This window comes from Megalobrama amblycephala, linkage group LG19 (assembly GCF_018812025.1).
Source record: "Megalobrama amblycephala isolate DHTTF-2021 linkage group LG19, ASM1881202v1, whole genome shotgun sequence".
In the NCBI taxonomy this organism is placed as follows: Eukaryota; Metazoa; Chordata; class Actinopteri; order Cypriniformes; family Xenocyprididae; genus Megalobrama; species Megalobrama amblycephala.
In genome coordinates this window covers 305,480-326,387 of record NC_063062.1, presented here as the reverse complement: position 1 = coordinate 326,387, position 20,908 = coordinate 305,480, and the positions used below count along the sequence as shown (strand labels likewise).

The window sequence follows — 20,908 nt, the reverse complement described above, 5'->3', positions numbered from 1 at the left end:
TTTCACACATTCAGAGTCGAGTCTGACGTCATGGATTGATCCGCTCGGAAACACTGAACTCACATTAACAGTGAAAATCTCCCGTGAGCGACTGATACGAACAATAAAATGTGTGTAAACGATAACAGCACCTAAATATAAACATGATGCATTACAGTGTAATGAGTGAATTTTGAGAATAAAGCAGCATTTCCATCACATGTTCCTGGGAAACTGGTGCAAAATATCAGTAATAAAAATGTAAGTTTCTTCAATCAGGCTCTTTATCCCTCCATCATGAATGAGAAAAACAATAAACGCTGTCATGTGATCTTGCGTTCGGGAACACAATCGTGTGAGACGCTTCTGGAGGGAATTAAACCAAATCATCCTGATGACAGACTTTGACGTTTCAGAACCACCAAACCAACATTTGAGATCCGGCAATGCGATTGGTCCACTGGTTAGTCCAGTTATCCAATCACAGCCTCTGCTGAGGCAAAGTCACATGAGGGTGATAGCGTCTAAATGCATTTCCGTTGTGGTTTATATGCGCATGTCTATCGGATAAAAACAATTATACGCTTCAATTGAGTGCATATATATTCGTTATGTGCATTTATGCGCATCTTGCTGTTTTCATCCAGTGTTTTTGATGCGACATTCCAATATTTGCATAACAATGGCTGAATGAAATCAGGTTTGAGTCGTGCCGTCAGCCTCATCTACGTGTTAACAGAGCTAATTTACCTCAAACAGGTTCCTCCGCTCATTACGTTCAGCTTTTCACCTTCAGCTGTTTTAAATAGCTGTGTCGATCACTAGAAAGAGAACATATAAAACAAACCCCTTCAATAAAGTAAGATTATTCAAATATAATCTTTACTCTCGCTCATGTCGTTCCAAACCTGTATGACTTTGTTTCCTCAGTGGAACACAAAAGACGACGTTGGGAACCAAACAATATTGGACCCCATTGACTTTCATAGCATGAACAAAAAACACTGAAGAAACAAAGTCATGCAGGTTTGGAACGACATGAGAAAATGATGACCGACCAAAAGCTTTCAGAACAACTACATCCAGCCCAGCTCACTCCATCTAAATGAACTAATTCATCCAACTGATCGATTGATGGATTGATATTTCATATTGAATATTGAGTGAAGTAAAAGCTGAGAAGGCTTCTCTTCTACAAGACGAACGCACCGTGCTCTTAAAGGTCACTTCAACTAGTTCAGACTAAAAATTGAGCTCTAGGCCCTGAAAAACACCCTGGACCCTGAACTGCAGGTAAATCCAGTTCCAGACCTCTAGAACAACCACAGGACGTTTCTCAGAGAGCCTGACATGACTGCTAATGAAAGCTGAAGACTGTGTGCCACACATCATGATGCCTGAGAGCTGTTTAGAAACAAAGGTTGGATTAATATCGCTTTACTACAGTAAACAAACACTTAAACCAATGCGTGTATACACCAATAAACATCAAGTCAAAGAATGTACAAGCTGATGCACGTTTCAGAGTGACACCATATACACACTATAAAGCCAACATGATTTCTGTGATTTTGGACAGGCATTTTCTCTGAGCTTCTAGATCGTATTTGCCTCCTTTACTACTGGAATGATTCTAACGCATCGCAACAAACCAGATACATGATAGAAAGCGTTTGCTTAATGAAACATTAACAAGCAAAAACCTCTAAAACCGCCACTAGACCCTTTTCACATTTCCGCGTTTCTCAGAAGCGGAAGTCGTCATAGTTAGGTAAACTTATATAGCGAGAGACTTCATTAAATATATTTTTTGTGTTTCCATTTGCACAAATTACAAAAGAAAAACTCCACAATGGTGTTTTCACAACTAGAGAGCGATTGATAACGGCAGTCAGAAGAGAGGAAGATGTCATTTCCATTACCATCACAATTAGAAACACGCTCATGGTAGCGTTAACTATTTTTTTGTAATTTGATGCAATAATATAATACTAATTATAGTGTTATAAATGTACACACATAAAAAACAAATGAAAATATAAAATACTTTGCAGGATTTACAATATTGACGACCGTTGAAACGCGTCATCACACTCTGTGAAAAGGGCGCGCAGCATATATTTAAATATTCATCTAACCGTTGCTCTCAGCAGCGTGAGCGGCGTCGTTCCTTAACAGTAATCGCTGCAAAATTATTTCTAACTTCTTTTTACTTCTTTATTTAAAAAATAAAATAAAATATAAAAGACTTTGCAGGATTTACGATATTGATGACCGTTAAAACGCGTCATCACATTCTCTGGAGGTTGACGCGGATGCGCGCATGTATAAAAACTGCTGTTGGTTAAGATTTGAGCGATGAATTTTTGTTTTGTTTTACTGTCCTTAAAACATGTTTATTGTCCTTAAACTATCGTAACCACAAATTAACCATGGTTTTTCTACACTAACCATAGTTTTTAGAACTATTTTTTTCAGCTGATGAACGATAAAAACATTGGCAGCCAATCAGAATCCATCCTGCTTTAAAGAGCGTGAGTATTTAAAGCGGTAGACGGCAAAATCAGAATAAACAGAACACATATCTTTTAATATAGACATCATTAATTACTGTTCATCGTGTGAACGGTCTTTAACACATCTGCGTTTATTCGATTAATCGTTCGCAGTTGACGTGTCAGTGACAGCACGTGACGTTCCAAGCGCGCCCCCGCCACAACTGACAGACCGCCAGAGAGAAGACGGCAGATGACTGAGATTATAATAATCAAAACGTGTTAATGAACATAAACACAACTATTAATGAACATATAAACAGCGCAGCGTCTATAATCCGACCGCAGGTATTTCCTCAGATCTCCCGCCATTCAACTCAAGTCTGAATCTTAATAATAATGTTATTTCTCTTCACGTGGTTGTTTATAGTTCGGCGAGAAGCAGCGCGCGCAGCTAGGCTAACTCAACCGTTTTCTCATAACCGGAGGCTTTAAATATCAGGAACGCGCACGATCGTTGCGATCTACGTGTGAACGCGACGCCAGGTGTTTCCAGCCCGCTCCGCCGGTACCGAGCCTCTCACGCGTCACAGCAGCTAAAGCTAGCGGCAAACCACGCGCCAGAAAACCGCGACGCGACGCTCGAGCTTCGCCGACTAGCGTCAACGGAGCTCCGCGCCTGTCAAGCGCGTTCGTCTCATGCAGCAAGCGAAGACTCGCCTCTGAAACACGCACTCGGCGTCAGTGTGCCACGCAGCGCCTGATAAACACCAGAAAGGACCCGTACCATTCTCTTCACCGTTCAGACTCACGAGGCGCTGATCCGGGGCGTCTAGCCATCTATCGGCGCTGCGCTGCTCGGTAAGCCTAGGAAGGAAAGCCCGGTGGCGGCGGTGGGAGTCGTGTGCGTCCGCTGCAGCTCCAGCGGAAGGTGGATTTTTCATAATTGTGCGACTCTGGACTGACGCGGCGTGACGGAGTCGGTTTGAGCCCGTCCCTCCCGCTGAGTCAGCCCGCGGCGCGTCACATGAGCAGGGCGGAGCGGCGCGGCGCGTCGGTCTCACTTTCACCTACAGGCAAAGTTTATTGTTATAATATGAACAGAGTTTCACATGAAAAAGATTTAGTGGACCCACTTTAAATTAAGTGTTTTTAACATGGAAGCGTGTTTCTGCCAAAGGTAATAATAATAATTCTGCCTGTTTCTCTCAATTCTATCTGACAATTCAAAATGTTTTCTCTAAAACAGTCAGAATTGCGTGAGATTAAAAAGTCGCAAATACTTTTATTATTTTTGGCCGAAACACGATTCCATATTTAACTATGTAGGAACATTTAAATGCAATGCACTTATTGCGTGTTTCTCCATTGTATTTACATTAAAAAATACATGCATCATGTAATTACAGCTCTAATTAATTAATGTACACTTCATTACAATGTTGACTCCTTAAAGGATTAGTTCGGTTCAGAATTAAAATTTCCTGATAATTTACTCTCCTCCATGTCATCCAAGATGTTCATGTCTTTCTTTCTTCAGTGGAAAAGAAATGAAGGAAAACATTCCAGGATTTTTCTCCATATAGTGGACTTCACTGGGGTTCAACGGGTTGAAGGTCCAAATGTCAGTTTCAGTGCAGCTTCAAAGAGCTCTACATGATCCCAGACGAGGAATAAGAGTCTCATCTAGAGAAACCATCGGACATTTTATTAAAAAAAATACACTTTTTAACCACAAATGCTCGTCTTGCACTGCTCTGAGATGCTCCACGCATGACGTAATCATGTTGGAAAGGTCACGTGTGACTTAGGAGGAAGTACCGACCCAGTGTTTACAAAGAAAACGTCAAAGACTACGTCAAACGCCCTTTACAAAAAAAAGGTAAAACATAATACATAATTAATAATATATATATATTTTTTTAAGTAAATGGCCGATGGTTTCTCTAGATAAGACTCTTATTCCTCGTCTGGGATCATGTAGAGCTCTTTGAAGCTGCACTGAATCTGACATTTGGACCTTCAACCCGTTGAACCCCAGTGAAGTCCACTATATGGAGAAAAATCCTGGAATGTTTTCCTCAAAAACCTTCATTTCTTTTCCACTGAAGAAAGAAAGACATGAACATGCATGACGTGGCTGAGTAAATTATAAGGAAATTTAAATTCTCAAGTGAACTAATTCTTTAACTTACCCACACCACCAACCTTTCCAAACCTCACCGTATCTCTCCTCAGTTAGCAGCACAAGTGTTTCACAATACAACATCAACACAATAAGTATACTGGATAATAATGATAATAAAAAGACTGTGGCAACCGCAGTTCCTGTACCATGATAGTCTTTGAAGTACATGTCAATATTATCATGGTATATGAATATGGAAATCATCCAGTGCATTAGTATTGGACCTGATGCCGCGTGAGGAGCTGCAAACATGCATCAGCAGGTTCTTCACTGTATTATTATTATTCTCAAGAACTCCAGTGTCAATAACACACACACACACCTCCAGCAGCACCTGACAGCTTCACACACACACACACACACACACACACACACACACACACACTCAAGCAGACACTTTACACACAGTCAGTGACTGCAGCAGCTGAAATCATCAATGATCCACTGTTTTGTTTTCATATTTGTATTTAATGACAAAGAAAAAGAGTAAACTTCATTACTGTTTTGTGGAATATTTCAAACATTAGGTTATAAAATTATCACATAAAAAAAAGTGAAAGACCAAAAAACAGCAGGTTGATCTGGTAATTTAAGGCCCCTTAAAGAATCATTTTCAGACAGTCTGATATTTTAGTAAAGTGTCCCAGTGTGATGATGATGATGATGGTGATGCTGCTTCATCAGTCAGAAGCAACGCTCATTATTCCCATCAAATCATCATGAAGATTTACAGTTGGCATGTCGCTTGCAGCACGTGTCAGAGGGAACACGGGTCAGTCACGGATCCCTCAGCAGTTCCTCACTTCTCCGGCGTATCCAGCGGCTCCATCTGAGGAGACACAGAGACAGACGTTACTGTAACGCGTCGCATGTCCTGTGTGTGTGTTACAGTCCTGTGTGTGTGTGTGTGTGTGTGTGTGTGTGTGTGTGTGTTACAGATGTGTGTTTTACAGACTTGTGTGTGTGTGTGTGTGTTACAGATGTGTGTTTTACAGACTTGTGTGCGTGTTACAGTCCTGTGTGTGTGTTACAGACTTGTGTGTGTGTTACAGTCCTGTGTGTGTGTTACAGACTTGTGTGTGTGTGTTACAGATGTGTGTTTTACAGACTTGTGTGTGTGTTACAGATGTGTGTTTTACAGACTTGTGTGCGTGTTACAGTCCTGTGTGTGTGTTACAGACTTGTGTGTGTGTTACAGTCCTGTGTGTGTGTGTTACAGACTTGTGTGTGTGTTACAGATGTGTGTTTTACAGACATGTGTGTGTGTTACAGTCCTGTGTGTGTTACAGACTTGTGTGTGTGTTACAGTCCTGTGTGTGTGTGTGTTTTACAGACCTGTGTGCGTGTGTGTTTTACAGTCCTGTGTGCGTGTTACAGTCCTGTGTGCGTGTTACAGTCCTGTGTGTGTGTGTGTTACAGTCCTGTGTGTGTGTGTGTTACAGTCCTGTGTGTGTGTGTGTTACAGTCCTGTGTGTGTGTGTGTTACAGATGTGTGTTTTACAGTCCTGTGTGCGTGTTACAGACTTGTGTGTGTGTTACAGTCCTGTGTGTGTGTGTGTGTTTTACAGACCTGTGTGCGTGTTACAGTCCTGTGTGTGTGTGTGTTACAGTCCTGTGTGTGTGTGTGTGTTACAGTCCTGTGTGTGTGTGTTACAGATGTGTGTTTTACAGTCCTGTGTGCGTGTTACAGACTTGTGTGTGTGTTACAGTCCTGTGTGTGTGTGTGTGTTTTACAGACCTGTGTGCGTGTTACAGTCCTGTGTGTGTGTGTGTTACAGTCCTGTGTGTGTGTGTGTTACAGTCCTGTGTGTGTGTGTTACAGATGTGTGTTTTACAGTCCTGTGTGCGTGTTACAGACTTGTGTGTGTGTTACAGTCCTGTGTGTGTTACAGATGTGTGTTTTACAGACTTGTGTGTGCGTGTTAGTCATGTGCATGTTACAGATGTGTGTGTTACAGTCCTGTGTGTGTTACAGATGTGTGTTTTACAGACTTGTGTGTGCGTGTTAGTCATGTGCATGTTACAGATGTGTGTGTTACAGTCCTGTGTGTGTTACAGACTTGTGTGTGTGTTACAGTCCTGTGTGTGTGTGTGTGTTTTACAGACCTGTGTGCGTGTTACAGTCCTGTGTGCGTGTTACAGTCCTGTGTGTGTGTGTGTTACAGTCCTGTGTGTGTGTGTGTTACAGTCCTGTGTGTGTGTGTGTTACAGATGTGTGTTTTACAGTCCTGTGTGCGTGTTACAGACTTGTGTGTGTGTTACAGTCCTGTGTGTGTTACAGATGTGTGTTTTACAGACTTGTGTGTGCGTGTTAGTCATGTGCATGTTACAGATGTGTGTGTTACAGTCCTGTTTGTGTGTGTGTGTGTGTGTGCGTTACAGTCCTGTGCGTGTGTTACAGTCTTGTGTGTGTGTATGCGTGTGTGCGTTACAGTCCTGTGCGTGTGTTACAGTCATGTTTGTGTGTGTGTGTGTGCGTTACAGTCATGTGCGCGTTACAGTCCTGTGTGTGTGTGTTACAGATGTGTTTTACAGACTTGTGTGCGCGTGTTACAGTCATGTGCGTGTTACAGATGTGTGTGTTACAGTCCTGTGTGTGTGCGTTACAGTCCTGTGCGTGTGTTACAGTCCTGTTTGTGTGTGTGTGTGTGTGTGTGCGTTACAGTCCTGTGCGTGTTACAGTCCTGTGTGTGTGTGTGTGTGTGTGTGTGTGTGTGTGTGCGTTACAGTCCTGTGCGTGTTACAGTCCTGTGTGTGTGTGTGTGTGTGTGTGTGTGTGTGTGTGTGTGTGTGTGTGTGTATTACAGTCAGACGCTTGAAACACTCAGTGCAGTTGCATGTTTAAATGATGTTGCTGATGATGAGGCAGTGACATGCCATGCAAAGGAAAAAAAATATAAAAAATATAAAACTAGAGTTAAAAAAAGTTTAAAAACTTGCTTTTAAATGTATTAAAATTTACATGTAACTACCAGTATATGTTCAACATGAAAATCAGTAACAATCTGTAAATATGATATTAATTTTGGTATAGTTTTAGTTTAGCATGTAAAAAAATAATGGCTCTTTATTCTGTACACAAGAATGTGTGTGTGTGTGTGTGTGTGTGTGTGTGTGTGTGTGTGTGTGTGAAATCTGCATAGGAATGTTTTTGCAAACAAATCAGGATTGTTCAATAACTTCCAAACTAAAATGTATTTTAAATTTATGGAGAAAAAAAAATGTAGGAACTACTAGAAATGGAAAGCGCACATACACAAAAATCACATTTTTACATGATTTTATACATCAAGTTCTCCTGTGAGAATACTTACGAATAATCCATGTAATTATTAGAGACCCACTGTTTGTATAAAAAAAGCTAAAGTGCTTCAGAACGAATCAATGTTGTCGTTTATGACATTAACTTAAAGTGATGTTCACACTGACAGGAACTCAATGAAAGCAGCAGAGCTCCACCTTATGCAAATGAGCAGTGAAGTGATGCGACGACAGTAACACCTGATTGGATGCCACCTCTGAGTGAGAACAAATCAACGGCAGCGATTTAATCACTGTCAGTGTGAATTCAGCTTAACACTTAAACCGTTTCAGAAGAGGGTAAAATCAGATGCGTTACACCCTGATTTTACTGTCAGTGACTCGTGTGTTAGTAACAGAAACTGAAAACATCAGGCAACTGATAAACATGCTGGAGAGACAGAAGCAGCTCATCTACGACACACACACACAATCTGCGTACTGTAACGCCACCTAGTGCTGTACAGGAGTACTGCAGGAGAGGAGGAAGCTGAACAAACACAACACAGACAAGAGCAAGAGTGACGAAGACTAAAACAAAAGCTCAAACCTGATAATAAGGGCTTCCTAGACTCGTCCAGAACCTGATGGAGACCAAGTCACATTTCAAGTCTTACAACACAGCAGTCTTAAATGAAAACACGTCTCACTCACACAGACACAGCCAGAAAATCTGTCATTGTTATTGTTTAGCAAATATGTTGACATTTTAAGAGTTTTAATTTGCTCTGCCATGACAGTAGTTAACTTGAGAGCGGAAACACTTGCAGCGTGTCTGTGCACTGAAGCTGGAAGCGCTCGACAATCACATCCAGACCGTGAACGTAATGATGAAGAATAAATCCTCTCGCCGGGACTCACCTTACAGCTGGTACCGGCCCAGAACTCTTTGAACTCCTTGCGCACGGAGGCCAGGATGGAGCTGGTGAGGAGCGTACAGGGAACCAGGTAGAGCAGAGCGGGCTGACCCATCTTAGACACCAGCATGACCGCAAAAGTCACCACGAGACCCACGGCGTACGCTAGAGTACACAACAACACACAGTTAGTCCGCTCTCCATCTGCGGTTCGGGCAAGATTGGAGCACAGATCTGCTCTCGTACCGACAGCACAGGAGATGAAGTAGGTTCTTCTGGAGTTTCCCTTCCACACGTCAAACCTGTGGCAGTACGCCACCAACAGCCCTGCAGAGAGAGAGAGTTTGCTGTTTGAGACATGACCTTTCATGAGCCGTTTGTGAAATTAAAAGATCAAAGTGGAGAGTTTTTGTATCCCAAAATAAAGCGGTTCTGAACTGAAACGAGTCGTCAGTAATTCAGTCTCCGGCGAACCCGAGTAGGTTTGTAGCTAATTTGCATAATCCCCGCATCATTGGCTGAACAGCGTCTCTTTGCCCCGCCCCCTCAATCACTGCAGTTGTGTCTGAGACCGGAAGAGTTTGGTTCGTGTTGTTCATGTCGAGAAGACGCTGTGAATCAAGAGCTGAGATTCAGATATGATAATGAGCGTTTGGTTTCTGACCAATCAGAGCAGAGCAGCTCTCAGAAAGGCGGGGTTTAGCGAGACCGAATCTTTGAACGAAGCGTTTCAGACACTGAGAGAAAAGAGCTGATGCTGCAGTGGATATTATGAGGAAATTAAAGTGTTTTTGACCTTGGATGAATGTGAACCTGTTGTAGGAGACTCTAAACAACATTAGAAACCTTTAAAACAGCATAAAATGGGCACTTTAACGTCACTCATTCATCTTTGAGTCTGTCGGCGTGAGGTTGGATCAGGTTTGGTCTTGATTTGACAGCGTTGTGTCTGTGTAAAAACTCTGACCTGGTATGATGATGTCACCGTAGCCCAGAATGGAGAACTGCATCATACACAGGTTCTGAGCCACCGCAGAGAACTGTGGGATACGCATCACTACAGGCAACTGGAAAACACAGACAGTGTGGAACATATGTAAACTATATATTTACCCAGTGATAAATTTTTTAGAACTTCATTCGCGTACATACAAAAGCTCCTTTAGGGGACGTCCTCATTTCTAAACATGGTATAAGGGAGAAAAATGTCTTACCTTCTCATAGGAGGACGTCGGGTCAGCTGGAACCACCACCCCCTTGCCACCACCCTAGAAACAGAAGCAGTCGCTGAAGTTAGTCGACTGTATGACACGCACAGATCACATGACAGGGTCACACTCACCTTTCCTCCACCTGCGCCCGGACCGAGAGCGACTTGCACCATGATGCTTTCTCCATTCTGAAAACACACACACACACACACACACACATTAAAGTCACCGTGAAATCAAAACGAACAATTCATGTTCCTCATAATCTTGAATCAGAATATCTCCCTCTTGCAGCATCTCTTCTCTTCTCTGATGACGAGGGCGGGGCAACCTGTCACTCACATGAGATCCACCAATAGCAAACCACAACCATCCAATCAATTCCCCACAGACAAAATCAAGCCCCGCCCTACATTTGTTCTTGTTTGAGAAGCGTTTCACTCGATATACGACACAATAGAGGAGAAGAGACGAGCTCAGCTTCATCTGATACTCACAGGCGTCAGGAACGGCGTGATGAAGACGAAGAAGACGTCGTAGAGGAGCAGCAGACTCAGCAGAATCACACAGATCTGCAGGAAACAACAAACACACGTCAGACCCGCAGCAGAGCAGCGCCGGTCCGCTGGAAACACGCCTCACCTTAAAGTTGGACAGGCTGATGGTTTTCAGGAAGTTCAGGCAGAACGCGATGCCCAACAGATCCTGAAGAATCCAGATCCACCTGAACATCAGAGCAGAAGCGCAGTAAAACACTTCATTAGTCACATGTTTGATCAAGTTTGCAGCACTGATTCTGTTATTTTCCTAAGATTTAGTCAGAATAATCTATTTTATGCAAACAGCTGTTAACAGAACACACACACACACACCCAAAATATAAAAATGCACTGAATGCAGAACTGAGAGAACTCAGAACGCCCACAATGAATATTCAAAACGATGAAGGGGAAGAAAGAAATCTCTTTTGAGCTGACTAGCTGAACGATCTGATGCTGAGCGACAAACTGTGTGAATCACTCTGTGTTGAGTAAACGGCAGCATGACGCTCAGAAAACAAACCACATGCTATAAACACCCACTGACTGGATCAGGACAACAGTGCTGAAGAGTGTGTGTGTGTGTGTGAGACCTGTCGTCATTCCTGTACACGCCCCAGATCACGGACAGTGTGATGCAGACGGCGGCAAGCAGCAGCGACCGCACAGACACGCTTCTCTCACGGAAGGACACACTGGAAAAAAATAACACACACACACACACAGATCATAAACCTTGACAACAGCAGGATGGTGTGGAGTTACAGCTGTGTTCATACTAGCCTGAACTAGTACCAGTCCTGCAGCATGTAGTAAAATCAAAGCAGCTTATATAATGTGATTATCATCAAGCACACTAAACATGCTCACATTTGAGTGCGTGTTGAACGACAGAGGAATGTGAGAGTATTGTACAGCTCATCTCACACACACCGCTAGTTTCAGTTTCACTTTAAATAAATCACTTTAGGTTTAGTGCGCGGACGGATTTTTCTGCCCCACTCCTGCGAGATTCTGTCACTCGCATTCATTCATGTCCCGCTCCCGCCTGCAACACTTACTGTTATTGTAACAGTTATCATTACAGTTATTGTTAGTGTTATAGTTATAGTAACAATTATAGTTATTGTTACAGTTACTGTTATAGTAACTGTTATAGTTACAGTTGTTGTTATAGTTCTCATTACAGTTATTGTTAGTTACTCTTTTAGTAACCGTTACAGTTATTGTTATATTACAATTATTGTTTTAGTTATAGTTATCATTATAGTTATCGTTACAGTTATTATAGTTATCGTTACAGATACTGCTATAGTTATAGTAACCATTATAGTTACAGTTGTTGTTATAGTTCTCATTACAGTTATTGTTACTCTTTTAGTAACCGTTATAGTTATTGTTATATTACAATTATTGTTTCAGTTACAGTTATCATTATAGTTATCGTTATAGATACTGCTATAGTTATAGTAATGTTATAGTTACAGTTGTTGTTGTTGTTGTTATAATTATTACAGTTATTGCCATTTGTTACAGTTACTGTTATAGTAACTGTTATAGTTACAGTTATTGTTTTAGTTACAGTTTTTTCAGTTATTGCTATAATTATTGTTAGTTACTGTTATAGAAATCAGTTATAGCTGTCGTTATAATTATTGTTATCGTTACAGTTATTGCTATATTTATTGTTACAGTTACAGTTATAGTAACCATTGTAGTTACAGTTATCGGTACAGTTATTGTTATAGTTATCATTACAGTTGCTGTTATAGTGACGTTATATTTAGTGTTATTGTTAGTTATCATAATAATTATCATTACAGTTATCTAACAGTTACTGTTATAATAACATTATGGTTACAGTTATCATTACATTACAGTTATTATAGTTATGTAACAGTTATTGTTATAGTTACTGTTACAATTACTGTTATCGTAATCATTATAGTTACAGTTATTGTTATAACGTTACAGTTATTGTTTTAATTAGTTATTTCAGTTATTGCAATAATTACTGTTACAGTTACTGTTATATAAATCATTATAGTTATAGTTGTCATAGTTATTGTTATCGTTATATTTATTGTTAGTTACGTTATAGTATTCATTATAGTTACAGTTATCATTACAGTTGCTGTTATAGTTATAGTAACATTATATTTAGAGTTATTGTTACAGTTATCATTATAGCCATTTTACAGTTATTGTTAGTTACAGTTATCTAACAGTTACAATTATTGCTACTGTTAGTGAAAGTAACATTATAGTTAATTATCGTTATCATTACAGTTATTATAGTTATTTTAGTTATTGTTATAGTTATGTTACAGTTATTGTTATAGTTACAGTTACCATTACAGTTATTGCTATGGTTACTGTTATAGTAATAGTAACCATAATAGTTAGTTATCGTTACAGTTATTGTAATATTTATTGTTACAGTTACTGCTAGTTATAATAACGTTATGGTTACAGTTATCATTACAGTTATTGCTATAGTTACTGTTATAGCAATCATTATAATTACAGATATTGTTATAATGTTACAGTTATTGATATAGTTACAGTTATCATTTCAGTTATTGCTATTATTATTGTTACAGTTACTGTTATAGAAATCATTATAGTTATTGTTGTCATTAGTTATTGTTATCGTTATATTTAATGTTACAGTTACCGTTAGTTATCGTTGTAATTATCATTTCAGTTATCACTATATTGTTTTGTTACAGTTATCATTATAGCCATGTTACAGTTGTTAGTTAGTTATGTAACAGTTACCGTTATTGTTAGTTACTTTTAGTGATAGTAACATAGTTAGTCGTCCTTAACGTTACAGTTATTATAGTTAGTTATCATTACAGTTATTGCTATAGTTACTGTTATAGTAACAGTAACCATAATAGTTAGTTATCGTTATAGTTATTGTAGTATTTATTGTTACAGTTACTGCTAGTTATAATAACATTACAGTTATCATTACCGTTACAGTTATTACTATAGTTATGTTACAGTTATCATTACAGTTATTGCTATAGTTACTGTTATAGTAATTGTTATAGTTACAGATATTATTATAATGTTACAGTTATTGATATAGTTACAGTTATCATTTCAGTTATTGCTATAGTTACTGTTATAGTAACTGTTATAGTTACAGTTGTTGTTATAGTTCTCATTACAGTTATTGTTAGTTACTCTTTTAGTAACCGTTACAGTTATTGTTATATTACAATTATTGTTTTAGTTATAGTTATCATTATAGTTATCGTTACAGTTATTATAGTTATCGTTACAGATACTGCTATAGTTATAGTAACCATTATAGTTACAGTTGTTGTTATAGTTCTCATTACAGTTATTGTTAGTTACTCTTTTAGTAACCGTTACAGTTATTGTTATATTACAATTATTGTTTTAGTTATAGTTATCATTATAGTTATCGTTACAGTTATTATAGTTATCGTTACAGATACTGCTATAGTTATAGTAACCATTATAGTTACAGTTGTTGTTATAGTTCTCATTACAGTTATTGTTAGTTACTCTTTTAGTAACCATTATAGTTATTGTTATATTACAATTATTGTTTCAGTTACAGTTATCATTATAGTTATCGTTATAGATACTGCTATAGTTATAGTAATGTTATAGTTACAGTTGTTGTTGTTGTTGTTGTTATAATTATTACAGTTATTGCCATTTGTTACAGTTACTGTTATAGTAACTGTTATAGTTACAGTTATTGTTTTAGTTACAGTTTTTCAGTTATTGCTATAATTATTGTTAGTTACTGTTATAGAAATCAGTTATAGCTGTCGTTATAATTATTGTTATCGTTACAGTTATTGCTATATTTATTGTTACAGTTACAGTTATAGTAACCATTGTAGTTACAGTTATCGGTACAGTTATTGTTATAGTTATCATTACAGTTGCTGTTATAGTGACGTTATATTTAGTGTTATTGTTAGTTATCATAATAATTATCATTACAGTTATCTAACAGTTACTGTTATAATAACATTATGGTTACAGTTATCATTACATTACAGTTATCATTACCATTACAGTTATTATAGTTATGTAACAGTTATTGTTATAGTTACTGTTACAATTACTGTTATCGTAATCATTATAGTTACAGTTATTGTTATAACGTTACAGTTATTGTTTTAATTAGTTATTTCAGTTATTGCAATAATTACTGTTACAGTTACTGTTATATAAATCATTATAGTTATAGTTGTCATAGTTATTGTTATCGTTATATTTATTGTTAGTTACGTTATAGTATTCATTATAGTTACAGTTATCATTACCGTTGCTGTTATAGTTATAGTAACATTATATTTAGAGTTATTGTTACAGTTATCATTATAGCCATTTTACAGTTATTGTTAGTTACAGTTATCTAACAGTTACAATTATTGCTACTGTTAGTGAAAGTAACATTATAGTTAATTATCGTTATCATTACAGTTATTATAGTTATTTTAGTTATTGTTATAGTTATGTTACAGTTATTGTTATAGTTACAGTTACCATTACAGTTATTGCTATGGTTACTGTTATAGTAATAGTAACCATAATAGTTAGTTATCGTTACAGTTATTGTAATATTTATTGTTACAGTTACTGCTAGTTATAATAACGTTATGGTTACAGTTATCATTACAGTTATTGCTATAGTTACTGTTATAGCAATCATTATAATTACAGATATTGTTATAATGTTACAGTTATTGATATAGTTACAGTTATCATTTCAGTTATTGCTATTATTATTGTTACAGTTACTGTTATAGAAATCATTATAGTTATTGTTGTCATTAGTTATTGTTATCGTTATATTTAATGTTACAGTTACCGTTAGTTATCGTTGTAATTATCATTTCAGTTATCACTATATTGTTTTGTTACAGTTATCATTATAGCCATGTTACAGTTGTTAGTTAGTTATGTAACAGTTACCGTTATTGTTAGTTACTTTTAGTGATAGTAACATAGTTAGTTGTCCTTAACGTTACAGTTATTATAGTTAGTTATCATTACAGTTATTGCTATAGTTACTGTTATAGTAACAGTAACCATAATAGTTAGTTATCGTTATAGTTATTGTAGTATTTATTGTTACAGTTACTGCTAGTTATAATAACATTACAGTTATCATTACCGTTACAGTTATTACTATAGTTATGTTACAGTTATCATTACAGTTATTGCTATAGTTACTGTTATAGTAATTGTTATAGTTACAGATATTATTATAATGTTACAGTTATTGATATAGTTACAGTTATCATTTCAGTTATTGCTATAGTTACTGTTATAGTAACTGTTATAGTTACAGTTGTTGTTATAGTTCTCATTACAGTTATTGTTAGTTACTCTTTTAGTAACCGTTACAGTTATTGTTATATTACAATTATTGTTTTAGTTATAGTTATCATTATAGTTATCGTTACAGTTATTATAGTTATCGTTACAGATACTGCTATAGTTATAGTAACCATTATAGTTACAGTTGTTGTTATAGTTCTCATTACAGTTATTGTTAGTTACTCTTTTAGTAACCATTACAGTTATTGTTATATTACAATTATTGTTTCAGTTACAGTTATCATTATAGTTATCGTTATAGATACTGCTATAGTTATAGTAATGTTATAGTTACAGTTGTTGTTGTTGTTGTTATAATTATTACAGTTATTGCCATTTGTTACAGTTACTGTTATAGTAACTGTTATAGTTACAGTTATTGTTTTAGTTACAGTTTTTTCAGTTATTGCTATAATTATTGTTAGTTACTGTTATAGAAATCAGTTATAGCTGTCGTTATAATTATTGTTATCGTTACAGTTATTGCTATATTTATTGTTACAGTTACAGTTATAGTAACCATTGTAGTTACAGTTATCGGTACAGTTATTGTTATAGTTATCATTACAGTTGCTGTTATAGTGACGTTATATTTAGTGTTATTGTTAGTTATCATAATAATTATCATTACAGTTATCTAACAGTTACTGTTATAATAACATTATGGTTACAGTTATCATTACATTACAGTTATCATTACCGTTACAGTTATTATAGTTATGTAACAGTTATTGTTATAGTTACTGTTACAATTACTGTTATCGTAATCATTATAGTTACAGTTATTGTTATAACGTTACAGTTATTGTTTTAATTAGTTATTTCAGTTATTGCAATAATTACTGTTACAGTTACTGTTATATAAATCATTATAGTTATAGTTGTCATAATTATTGTTATCGTTATATTTATTGTTAGTTACGTTATAGTATTCATTATAGTTACAGTTATCATTACAGTTGCTGTTATAGTTATAGTAACATTATATTTAGAGTTATTGTTACAGTTATCATTATAGCCATTTTACAGTTATTGTTAGTTACAGTTATCTAACAGTTACAATTATTGCTACTGTTAGTGAAAGTAACATTATAGTTAATTATCGTTATCATTACAGTTATTATAGTTATTTTAGTTATTGTTATAGTTATGTTACAGTTATTGTTATAGTTACAGTTACCATTACAGTTATTGCTATGGTTACTGTTATAGTAATAGTAACCATAATAGTTAGTTATCGTTACAGTTATTGTAATATTTATTGTTACAGTTACTGCTAGTTATAATAACGTTATGGTTACAGTTATCATTACAGTTATTGCTATAGTTACTGTTATAGCAATCATTATAATTACAGATATTGTTATAATGTTACAGTTATTGATATAGTTACAGTTATCATTTCAGTTATTGCTATTATTATTGTTACAGTTACTGTTATAGAAATCATTATAGTTATTGTTGTCATTAGTTATTGTTATCGTTATATTTAATGTTACAGTTACCGTTAGTTATCGTTGTAATTATCATTTCAGTTATCACTATATTGTTTTGTTACAGTTATCATTATAGCCATGTTACAGTTGTTAGTTAGTTATGTAACAGTTACCGTTATTGTTAGTTACTTTTAGTGATAGTAACATAGTTAGTCGTCCTTAACGTTACAGTTATTATAGTTAGTTATCATTACAGTTATTGCTATAGTTACTGTTATAGTAACAGTAACCATAATAGTTAGTTATCGTTATAGTTATTGTAGTATTTATTGTTACAGTTACTGCTAGTTATAATAACATTACAGTTATCATTACCGTTACAGTTATTACTATAGTTATGTTACAGTTATCATTACAGTTATTGCTATAGTTACTGTTATAGTAATTGTTATAGTTACAGATATTATTATAATGTTACAGTTATTGATATAGTTACAGTTATCATTTCAGTTATTGCTATTATTGTTACAGTTACTGTTATAGAAATCATTATAGATGTCATTAGTTATTGTTATCGTTATATTTAATGTTACAGTTACCGTTATAATGTTACAGTTACCGTTACAGTTATTATAGTTACAGTTATCATTACAGTTATTGCTATAGTTACTTTTATAGTAATAGTAACAATTATAGTTAGTTATCATTACAGTTATTGTTATATTTATTGTTACAGTTACTGTAATAGTAACCATTATAGTTAGTTAGCGTTATAGTTATCGTTACAGTTACGATTTTATTAACCGTTAGCGTTCGGTGAATACATGTGCGTGTGTTTGTTCACCTGAGCGTCCCGCAGCCCACAGCCGTCATCAGAGAATCCAGGCAGTTATAGAGCGCCGATGCTGACGCCAGGCAGAATATGACGATGATCACATACACTACAGGAGAAAACAAGCATCAGTCACGTTTCTGGTGTCACTTCCTGTTGCTGCTGCTGTGAGACTCACCCAGCCACTTGTAGAAGAAGTACATCAGCACCAGCATCACACACATCATGGCCACGAACAGCAGCACCTTCAGAGGAGAGTAGAGCGAGAGCTCGCCGCTGTCGGACCGGCCGTCGCCCGCCTCAGACGACGGACCCGCGGCCTGCCTCGCCCTGGACACATGCAGACGCAGCGTCAACACTCTGTCACATGACACGTTTAATGGCCTGAACCTGTGATGTCACTCACTTTTCTGCTGCTCCGCTCCAGAATCCGCCCATGGTCACCGTAAACACGGCGATCAACAACATAACGATGATGCTGGCGTCAAACGGCGGCACAGGTGGAGCGTATAACCTCACCTCCATTCCCTGAGGAAACACCTGAGAGCAGAGACTCGCTATCAACACACACTCACACACACGCTCACACACACACAGAATCTCATCTTCACCTTCAGAGCGTCCAGGACGTCCCGGTATCTCAGCAGGGCCAGAGGAATCTTCACCTTGCTGTACTCGGACTCGTTGGCCGCTGGCGTCACCTGGTGAGATGGAGGTCAGACACTGAGGATTCACACTGTGTTTGAGATGAAAGCAGCAGCAGATCAGTCAGACTCTTACCAGATCAGTATTGCTGGCGATCAGAAGCACAGACGCGTCCAGACTCTGAGCGACCAGAGCTTTCTGACTGAACTCACAGCCTCCGCGCATCACCACCACGGCCTTACCCTTCACAGAGCCCGGGGTCACATGACTCGCATCACACAGCTGACTGGACGTCAGGTTCACCAGCGGATAGCCCACCTACACGCGCACACACACACACACACACACACACACACACACACAGTTGACCAGGTCAACTGATATATTTGTAGTAGATTCACATAAGGCCCTTGTTATTGTAAAAAAAAAAATAATAATTTTTTGGTGCACCAAAAAAACGAAATAACGACTTATTTAGTGATGGCCGATTTCAAAACACTGCTTCAGGAAGCTTCGGAGCGTTATGAATCAGCGTGTGGAATCAGCGGTTCGGAGCGCCAAAGTCACGTGATTTCAGCAGTTTGACCCATGATCCAAATCATGATTCGACACGCTGATTCATAACGCTCCGAAGCTTCCTGAAGCAGTGTTTTGAAATCGGCCATCACTATAGAAGTCGTTATTTTGTTTTTTTGGCGCACCAAAAATATTCTGGTGGCTTTATAATATTAATATTGAACCACTGTACTCACATGAACTGATTTAAATATGTTTTTAGTACATTAATGGATCTTGAGAGAGGAAATGTCATTGCAGGCCTCACTGAGCCATCGGATTTCATCAAAAATATCTTAATTTGTGTTCTGAAGATTAACGAAGGTCTTACAGGTGTGGAATAAATGACATTTTTTTCATTTTTGCGTGAACTAACCCTTTTATAGAAACTTTATTTTCGCTAAACTTTAATAAATCGTTAAATTATATCAGTTTCATGATTTCAGTTAATTAAGACATGATTTTTTGATTGCTAAAATGTAATTTAAGCATAAAAACCCAAGATAATCTGAAGTGGTCTCACAGCTTCAGTCGGGCTCTGGGAGATGTTGCTCCAGCTGGAGTTGAACACCAGACAGTATTCCCGGACTGTAGATCCATTCGACACGCGCAGAATCGCCTCCTGACCGTCGACCTGAGACACACACACACACACACACACACACACACACACACACACTCTCTCGCTGATTCACTCATTAATGGCGCTTCAGTTTCTGACAGACTCGACATGTTCAGCTCACCTGAGAGAAGAAGAGCAGCAGCAGGAGGAACATCGACTCTTTCACCGCCATCACTGAGTTTCTGCAGTCGTGTTTAACTCAAAATCGCCTCAAAATCCTCAACTCACTTTACAAGTTTCGCTTCTGTCATGTTTACAGGGACGATAAATGCTTTCACTTCCTCTTCCGCGTTCAGACGCTCGATCACATGACTGTGACGCGTCACACTCCAATAAAAATAGAAATAAAAACTTTTATAGTCTCCACTATTTGTACTATATATATATATATATATATATACTTAATATATTACACACTTAAAGTGTTTTTGATGTATTTATTTCCTCGAGAGTTTATAAGCCTGAAGGTCTGGAACTCTCAGAACTGACAAAACCTGAAAAACCGGAGAGGTTTGTTCATCTAAGCATGTGTGATTATAATAATATGAAACAGGAACACAAAGTTTTACAAGGTTGTAATTTTATTTAGGCATCAGAATGAAAATGATCACGATTTGTACAAAAATACTTTCCTGTCGACGCGTCCCGTGAGAGCGTCACAAATATTACAGTCGGGTGCACATTTCAAGTTTACGGCACATTTAAAAGATAAAAACAAAAGAAGAACATCCCGTGAGCCGGGGAACATGGGAAAGGTACAAAACGTAACAAAAAGCGGTTCTTACAGACCTAATACCAGCGTTCGGTGTGCGAGTTTGTGTGGCCAGCCACCAGTAAACCATGAGATAAATAGAGATTCATGGGAAA

General features: G+C 37.3%; 2 protein-coding genes across 4 annotated transcripts in view; both read right to left on the bottom strand.

Annotated features, from left to right (window-relative positions):
- Positions 1-3,511, bottom strand: part of trpm7 (transient receptor potential cation channel, subfamily M, member 7) — a 36,479-nt gene extending 32,968 nt beyond the window's left edge. Inside the window, exon 1 of the mRNA XM_048169500.1 lies at positions 3,262-3,511. Coding sequence (XP_048025457.1) covers positions 3,262-3,264 — 3 coding nt within the window. The 5' untranslated portion in view covers positions 3,265-3,511. The remainder of the gene's footprint in view (positions 1-3,261) is intronic.
- A 1,598-nt stretch (positions 3,512-5,109) lies between these two features.
- zgc:123258 (uncharacterized protein LOC641502 homolog) lies at positions 5,110-20,349 on the bottom strand. Of its 3 annotated transcripts, XM_048169506.1 has the most exons (17): positions 20,163-20,349; positions 19,943-20,053; positions 19,000-19,182; positions 18,831-18,920; positions 18,626-18,759; positions 18,398-18,549; positions 18,232-18,328; positions 11,163-11,264; positions 10,673-10,754; positions 10,528-10,602; positions 10,162-10,218; positions 10,034-10,087; positions 9,787-9,886; positions 9,066-9,146; positions 8,824-8,984; positions 8,513-8,546; positions 5,110-5,491 (listed from the first exon to the last, which is right to left on the bottom strand). In XM_048169506.1, exons 1-17 carry the CDS (start codon positions 20,211-20,213, stop codon positions 5,451-5,453), a joined length of 1,605 nt encoding a protein of 534 aa, XP_048025463.1. In that variant the 5' UTR covers positions 20,214-20,349; the 3' UTR covers positions 5,110-5,450. The 3 variants fall into 3 exon arrangements, with proteins under 3 accessions (XP_048025463.1, XP_048025464.1, XP_048025465.1); XM_048169507.1 differs by lacking the exon at positions 8,513-8,546; XM_048169508.1 differs by lacking the exon at positions 11,163-11,264.
- Between the last annotated feature and the right edge of the window lie 559 nt (positions 20,350-20,908).

Coding starts and splice junctions, on each gene's coding strand:
- zgc:123258 (XM_048169506.1), bottom strand. CDS start 20,213: ATGGCGGTGAAAGAGTCGATGTTCCTCCTGCTGCTGCTCTTCTTCTCT. Junction 10,088..10,161: donor CGGGCGCAGGTGGAGGAAAG/GTGAGTGTGACC, acceptor TTCTGTTTCTAG/GGTGGTGGCAAGGGGGTGGT. Junction 9,147..9,786: donor CGGTGACATCATCATACCAG/GTCAGAGTTTTT, acceptor CTCTCTCTGCAG/GGCTGTTGGTGGCGTACTGC.